Below are 8261 nucleotides of genomic sequence, written 5' to 3'. Positions count from 1 at the left end.
ACGAGACAGTACAAACGCCTAGAAAAATACCTTTCCTTCCCATCTCATGCACTTCAGCCATCACCGTTCCGAAGCACCTTTTTCACCTACGCCCTCTGAACACCATCCTTTCTATCTCTCGCAACAGCAGCCCTCCTTGCCATCGCCCCTTTTAGAAGCCCCGGACTTGGGGTTACAATGGGCAACGGCGGTGGCCAACTCGCAGTCACACCCGGCAGCGCCAACGGCGCACCCAACGGCACCGGAGGTATCACAACCGCGGGTGTCGGTAGCGGAGCCAGTGGCGCTCCTTTGTTCCCTATCACTGGAACAGTCACAGACTGCAGCGTCGAAGGCGCCGGCTCAGACCCTTTCACGCTTGGAATCTGTGAGACTGGTGGGATGGTAGCACTGGGCAAGTGATGAAGGTTGAAAGGGCCGGGCCATTTAAGAGTTACGCCTGGGGGAACGACGGGCCCAGGACCAAGGAAGAAGGGGAGAATGGAGGCGGCGACATTGGTCTCGCCTAGGGGAGTGGGGAGGACGCCTGCGGGTTGGTGTAAGATACCGTCGCGCCATGGCGCTGATGTAGTGGGTTCGAGTGTCTCAACAGCTTCTTCGACTTCCGCTTTGACTGCAGAGGCCAAAGCAGTGGCGTTGAATGGAGCGGATGCATTGACAGAAGCTGGTACTGGTGAAGGTATGACGAAGAGTGTTTCCTTGGGCACCTCATCTTCAGCATCTGCGTCGAAATCATTGTCGTCGAAGTCCTCGTCTTCGACGTCGTCATCATCGGCGGAAGTAGCGTCGCTTGAGTCCTCGTCTTCCTCGAAGTCATCATCGGCGGAAGTAGCGTCGCTTGGGTCGTCTTCCTCCGAGTCAGCATCTCCAGAACCATTCTCTTCGTCTGCCCTGCTTTCGGCTTCAGAATCAACCTCATCGGGACCAAGAGTAGCCAGAGAGGGTGTCGGACCCGTCACTGAAATGCTAGGGAAGTGCTCTTCCGATACCTTCTCAGTCGCATTACCCAGCCCAACACCTGGTCTTACACCGGCTGCATTTAACGCACCTACGGTAGGTGGAAGACCTCCGGGTCCACCATTTTTATCCAAGATACTCGGATCCGCGGTGACATCTAAGCCACTGGGTTTGGGTAGAGCGCTAGCTGCAGCCTTCTCAAGCGGTCCGGATGGCCGTACTTTGCCGACAGGTCCAGTGATGGCTTCCGCTTCAGGAGCCTCCAAAGGAACAGCATTGGCCTGCACTAGCGGTCCTGGGTTGCCAGCGAGGTCGTCAAAGAAACCAGGAGCCGGTTTGGCCTTCCCCTTTACAGACAGTGAGAAGCTGGGTTGGGGCTCGTCAAGTGTCTCAACGGATACGCTGCTTGCTGTGCTTGCATCTTCTTCCGGTTGTGGGGGACCCGGCTTGCCCTTTGCCTTCTTCAACGGCGGGAGACTCGCTTGGGGCTCGCCAATAGCACCGACCACTGGAGAAGGCTCATCGAAATCATCAACTGGTGCATCTGGGAAATCATGACTGTCAGCCGACGTAGTCTTGAGCTTACCCACAGGTCTAGGAGCAACACTATCAGGCTTGGATAGAGCGAATCCAGTCGGTGTAGGTGGCACGTTGTCGTTAGGGAAGTCCGGAGGAGTGGCTTCGTTTATGCCGTCGATTCCTGGAGATACAGCAGACGAAGATGGCTCATCAAAATCATCAACTGGTGCATCTGGGAAATCATGGCTGTCAGCCGACGTAGCCTTGAGCTTACCCACAGGTCTAGGAGCAACACTATCAGGCTCGGATAGAGCAAATCCGGTCGGTGTAGGTGGCGCGTTGTCGTTAGGGAAGCCTAGAGGAGTGGCTTTGATTACGCTGTTGATGCCTGGGAGCACAGCAGATGGAGAAGGAACAAGATCGGAAACAGCAACCGGAAGAAGACGGACGCCTTGAGCTTTAGCTTTGCCAAGTGCAGGTAGGGCCGGAATCTGCTGTCTTTGCGCTCCAGCTTCAACGGTAGAGGACTGCTTCTGTGGAGGAGCCTGCTGAGCCGCCGGGGCTTGCGGAGTTGGTGGCTGGACAGATGCCCCTTCAGAGGTCGTACCAGCATCATCTTCAAGCTGAGTAGCTGTTTGGTTCGTCTTGACCTCTATAGCTTTCTCATCAACACCCCATTTCTGTTCGTAATCAGATGGCTCGTCCCCAAAAAGACCGGTAACGTCATCATCGACACCGTCGCCGCCTTTGCTTCCGTCACTAAAGGTGAAGCCGGCTGGTGCTTGGGTGTTTGGGTCGTCAGGGATGATATTCTGAGGAGCTGCGATTTGAGTAGCCTGAGCTTGACCTTCAGGCTGGAGAGCAGTAGCCGGAACCGGAGCGGCAGCTTGTCGCTTTCGCCTGTCTCCCCAATCATATCGCTCGGGGCTACCAACCTCCAGACGGTTATGAGGCGCAATTGGCTTGACATGTCCCGGAGAGAAGATCTTCAATCCCTTGATTGACGCTGGCAGGGGCAGAGGAGGGTTTTGAGTCGAGGATAGCTCTCGCGGTGGTTGAGGGTGTTCCTCCTGAGCCTGGTTCTTGACTTGGTCAGACACGCCCCATTTGGATTCGTAGTCGGATGGCTCGTTGCCGAAGAGTATAGTAGGGTCCTCGTCGACACCGTCACCGCCCTTGGAGTCATCACTGAAGGTGAAGCCGGCACGTGCCGAAGTGTTGGGATCAAGTATTGGGTCGTCTCGCTTCGTCATAGGAGCAGTTGACAGCTGTGGCTGATTCTTGGCGTCGTTAGAGACGCCCCAGAGTCGCTCGTAATCCGATGGCTCGTTGCCGAATAGAGCAGTAGGGTCATCGTCGACACCATCACCGCCATTAGACCCATCGCTGAAGGCAAAGCCATCCGGCACAGGATCGTCTCGCTTGGTCATTGGAGCGATTGATGGCTGGGACTGGTTCTTAGCTTCTTCGGAAACCCCCCATTCTTTGTCATAATCCGAAGGCTCGTTTCCAAACAGAGCTGTAGGGTCATCATCGACACCATCACCGCCATTGGAGCCATCGCTGAAATTAAAGCCACCAGGAAGGGTGACTGGGGCAGCATCCTGGCGCCTGAATCTACGTTCAGTCGAATTCTTCGAGGTGTCTTCATCCTCTTCCTCTTCGTCAGCGTCGTCGTCTTCCTCTTCGGCAGCATCGTCATCGCCGGTGTCGGCGTCCTCTTTTTCGTCCCCTGCGTCTTCAGTGTCATCGGATGTATCTTTGGAGGCGTCATCGGATGTATCTTTGGAGGCGTCATCGGAGGTATCTTTCGAGGCGTCATCGGATGTATCTTTCGAGGCGTCCTTGGAAGCGTCCTTGGGAGCATCGTCAGCAGAAGGTTTCTGCTGTTTCGTAGCGGAACTTGTTCCACTCTCGGTGTCCTCTTCACCTGCGCTTGAATCCTCGAGCCCCGTTGTGTTCTGGTCATCCTCTTTCCCAAATAGCGCCTTAACAGCGTCTTCAACGCCGTCGATGCCGTTACCTCCATCGCCGCCATCACTGTAGGAGAATCCCGGGACTTGCACATCGTCACCGTAATCCTGGCGTTTGCGAAGACCTCGCTCTTTTGGAGGCAAGTTGGCGAAGACATCGCGTGTGTCCTCCGCAGTGTCATCTTCGTCGTCGTCTGGCGGAGTGGAAAAGTCTGAAGTGTTGGCGTCGTCTTCATCGTTGTCGTCAGCAAGTGTGGAGAAGTCATCAGAGGGAGGGTCGTCTGGAGCGTCTCCAGGGCGCGCGAAGTCACCGCCGGCAGCGAAGGGGTTGGGAACATTAGCAATATCCGGATCAAAGGCGTTAGGAACTTCGGCTTCAGAGTCATCGTCGTCGGGAATAGTGGCTGAGGGACCATCGGGCTGAGGCTGATCGATGTCGAGTTGAGAAGTACCGATCGGATCGTCGCTATCTGCCGCATCCTCATCCTCACCGTCGTCATGAACAGGATCGAAAGCAACTCCTTTATCAGCGTTAACACCATCGCGACCAGGAACAAGCGCGACCTCATGGGGCGTAAACACTGCGCCCATATCATCTTTTGTTCCCAAAGGAGCGCCGTTACCCATGTTCTGGGGAGGGGACGACTTACCTGCAGTGTGATTTCCAGCCTTGGAGCCCTTGGAGCTAGCCGGGTTGGGGACATGCTGCTCTCCGTCTCGCCCCAGCGGCTCATCATCATCTTCGGGGAAATCATCAGGAATGGTAGCAACGTCGTTGCCGGGCCGGTTTGGCCTTTCGGGCCTGGATGGGCGACCAGATCCATCCGAAGGTCCATCCGAAGGTTGACGGGAAGGGCCCTCATCATCATCCTCTTCCTCTTCCACATCCCCATCGGAGACAGGATCTGAAAACACACCGTCTCCAAGGAAGTCACCAAAGTCTCCAGGATCTGAAACACCATCGCCAGCCTCCCCTGCATCAATTTGTCGCTTAGCATACCAGCCATTACTTCCCTGCTTATCCCACGGAAACTTCGGCCGCTGCTGTTGATACCCTCCTCCATACGGCCGGACGTGTCCCTTATCCTTCGGAAGCAGGTTCCTCACAAGGCGAATGTAGCCTTTCAACTTGCTGAGGATAGGTTCGAAGGGGTCACCAAGCTGGCCTTTCACAACTGCCTTATTCATATCATCTTTGCCATACTGGCCGAAGAAACCCCAACCACGCTTCCACTTGCTGTCGTCTCCGCACAGGCTCTTAAGCTTATCGAACTTTTCTTCAAGGTCGTCGGTCTTCCAGAGGATGTCATCTAGAGGATCCCGATCAGTGTCGTTCTTGTCGGAGGAAGAATGGCCTTTATCGTTGGAGTCGCCGCCGCCGAAGGAAAGCCACCAGCCCGAGCTACGCTTTTGAGATTTGGCCTTCTCCTTTGAAGTCGACAGGTCACTGATGGTCCAGTCGAGTGTGGTATCGAGCTTCTTCAGCTTATCGGTGATGGTGACGAGTGGGTTGGCGGGGACGTCATTGCTTGGATTGCTGCTGGAGATCCACCATCCGAGCTTTCGCTTAACCAAGTTGTATGGCTGATACCAATCATCACTTTTCTTTTGGTCAGAGCTATCTTTGTCTTTCTTGCTGCCCGTAGCCAGCTTCGGGACGGTGCTGATGAGGGTGTCTATCGCGTCGATGATGGGATCAAGAGGGCTTTCATCATCGTCTGAGCCCCAGCCCCCATCATCTTGCCCGATGTACCATCCGAAACCTCTCTTGTTGAGAACACGACGACCGATCTTACCTTCCTTACAAGTCATACCTTGAGAGACGTCGCGTAGCGCGCCATAGGCCCACTTAGCCCCGCCAAATTGGCCGCAGACCCAAAATTGCTTATCACCATTGCACAGGAAAGATCCAGGGGTGCAGTCTCCTCCGGGAGCTGCGACGTCGGAAATAGCTGGGCTGTGTGATGATTCTGCAGGAGTGGATGGTACACCTACAGACGGCTCAGCAAGTGGAATGATAGTGTCTGGGGGAGCACTAGACGATTCCAAAGAGGAGATGGTAGAGTCCGCAGGGGCAAAAAGAAAAGAAAGCTCTGCAGGAAGTCCTGTAGGAATCTCCGTAGGAGATGCTGTAAGATCTGGGAACGAGAAGGCCGACAATGTTCCGTTGATAGGAGCTGCAATAACGGCATCAGCCTTGCTTTGCGGCCCAGGTTCAGCCGTAGGTGCAGCAGCAGAATCCTCTGCAGCAAGCGGCTTGAAGTCGGCCGTTGGCGTGGTAGCATCTTTCGATGTGAAGGCCTCGCTCTCCGGCACCTCCGTAGGTGCTGATTCTGCATTTGACGATGAAGTTTTGCTATGCTTCGCCTTCATTGACCTCGATGAGCTGTGTTTCTTCTGCTTCTTCTTCTTCTTCTTGGCCTCCTTCTGACGATCATAGATATCGCCAAAGCTATCATCCTCATAATCGTCATCGTCATCACTAAGGTTGCCGATAATATCCTTCAGGTAACCAGGCAGCTCCTCATCATCATCTGAAAAGCTAGCCCTGTTGGCAGCATCGCTCGAACTTTCCTCAACATCGAACGCAGGATTCTTCGAGTGATCCGACGAGGGCCCCTCATCATCTGAGTCTGAGTCTGAGTCGTCCTCCGAGGAGTGTTCAGCTTGGTGGTTGATGAAGTCGTAATCAGGTACGTCCGGAGCCCCAGTAGGCTCTTCGTCATCTGGCGGCTCGCGAGAATAGATTTGTTGCGTCCTAAACTTGGGATCAGAGCCCTGATCGGGACTGTACTGGAAGAATTGGCCGGCTCTACTGCGTTCCGTGTCATCGATTTGAGGAGATAGCTTGGTCTCGTTTGGATTGGGTATGTCTTCTCTTTCGCCAGGCGAAACGCTGGAGAAGGGGGCATCGTTAAGGCTCTTGAGATACGCGGCGAGCTCCTTCTCGACTTCTGTTTTCGGCGCCTGATTGGAGGAGGACGAGGAAGAGCCTGAGCTGATAGCCATGGGATGCGATTGCCCATCGCCACCATCTGAAGAGCTGCTCGATGACTGTGAGGAGCCGGCGTCGGGATGCCACTGTCCGTTGTCACCTCCTGTCGAGCCGCTAGACGATGAAGACCCGGAATTGCTCGAGGACGAAGATTCAGAGTTGCCAGACGATGACGAACCGCCGTACTTCTCTGGATGCCACAATCCATCGTCGCCACCCATGGAGCCACTTGACGAAGCTGTAGATCCAGAGTTGCCCGAAGATGGTGAGGAGCCAGAGTTGTCTGAGGATGAAGAAGAGCCAGAGTTGCCAGCATTGCCTGAGGATGAAGATTCAGAGTTATCAGAGGATGACAAACCGCCATATTTTTCCGGATGCCACATCCCATCATCGCCACCAGTAGACCCGCCGGAAGATGAAGAAGACCCAGAGTCGCCGGAGTTCGAAGAAGACCCGGCATTGCTCGACGCCGAACTATCAGCAGACAACCCAGAATTACTCGAGTCCGAACCACTCGACGCCGCAGTCGTCCTCCCCACACCAGTACAAGCCCCGTTCCTCCGCTTAATCCTCGAAGAACTCGCACTAAGCCCATCACCATATAGGACATCAGCGCCTGGTTTGTCAAACATGACATCCACCGTCTCTTTCGTCGCGCAGTCGTTCACACTCTTCAGGTTCGCAACGTACAAGTCCGGATACCGGGACAGGGCGGCCTGCGCTACAGCCGCGCTGGAGGAAGATTTAGTCGAAGAGGCGGAATTACGTTGGCGAGAGGAAGAGGTGGAGGCGGAGTTGACTAGGTCCACAACAGCACAGTTCATGTACATTTCTCTGTTGCCGATTTTGTTGAACCTACGTCTTCCCATTAGCATCTCCTTCCACTACCACATCCTCAAGAGGGAGAACCTACCACGTCCACGCAAGCAAACACTTCTCCTGCGTCGGCACATCCTCCGGAATCGTAAACTCATAGTCCTTCTCGATTGGACAATTGCCCTCCATGCTCTTTATCACATTGAAATGCGTGTAATCGCAGCTCAAGCTGACCTGACAACTCCCACCACCATGCGTAGCACCTCCCCGTAGTCGAAGGGGGTACGTCTTGCCAGCTTCATAGGTGGCCACTGTGGTAAGGGGAGTGTTCCACTGGTACAATTTGCAGGCAAAGTCGCTGCCGTCGGCGTGTAGAGGGGTGAGGATGTTGTAGTCTTTGGGCTCAGACGTGCGATTGGAGTGGGGGTCGCGGAGCGGGGAGGGCTCTTCCATCTGCATGTGGGAGAGCGCCCCCGGAAACAACAACAACGGAAGTGCACATAGTGTGCGCTTGAGGTAGTGGGGAGCCATGGTGCCGTGGAGGAACCATGGACAGTTGAGGGCTTGGCTGGGTCATGGTCGTGAGTGCGTTTTAAGGGGTGCAGCAAGGGAAGGGAATGAGAGGTGGTCTCCTCATTACGGGTAGGCCTGTGTACGCGTCGAATTCCAAGGGTGGGGATGTTGACGAGTGAGGAAATTGTAAGCTGGGAAGGGAAAACGTGACCTTTGAGAAGCGAGAAAGAAGTGCGAGAAAAGTATGAGAAAAGCAAACTTGGATGCGACGACGTTCGAAGTGAAATGGCACCTATAACTGATCAATGTTCTGCTTGATTGATGCTCTCATGCGCTCTGTTGCTCGAAGCGAGTATCCGGTTGCTCAGCCAGCGGACGCCACATACCTGTCGGGTGCTTCAGAAACGCAGGAATGCAGGTACCCGAGGTGTTCATGCGCACTGCAAGTCATTGACGTTCGGTCGTCTCCACCCCTCTGACATGCAATC

The 8261-nt window shown here is 54.7% G+C and overlaps 1 protein-coding gene across 1 annotated transcript; it reads right to left on the bottom strand.

The window, feature by feature from the left end:
* Window positions 1-86: 86 nt before the first annotated feature.
* On the bottom strand, window positions 87-7337 carry N0V89_004145 (uncharacterized protein; the record flags this gene model as incomplete). Its single annotated transcript, XM_056212935.1, has 2 exons — window positions 87-7299; window positions 7333-7337. The coding sequence occupies 2 exons, from the start codon at window positions 7335-7337 to the stop codon at window positions 87-89; spliced, it is 7218 nt and encodes a 2405-aa protein (XP_056073243.1).
* Between the last annotated feature and the right edge of the window lie 924 nt (window positions 7338-8261).

Source organism: Didymosphaeria variabile (assembly GCF_027946475.1).
Source record: "Didymosphaeria variabile strain IMI 356815 chromosome Unknown scaffold_3, whole genome shotgun sequence".
Lineage (NCBI taxonomy): Eukaryota > Fungi > Ascomycota > Dothideomycetes > Pleosporales > Didymosphaeriaceae > Didymosphaeria > Didymosphaeria variabile.
The sequence above is the reverse complement of the archived record's forward strand: the minus strand, read 5'-3'. Positions and strand labels throughout refer to the sequence as shown.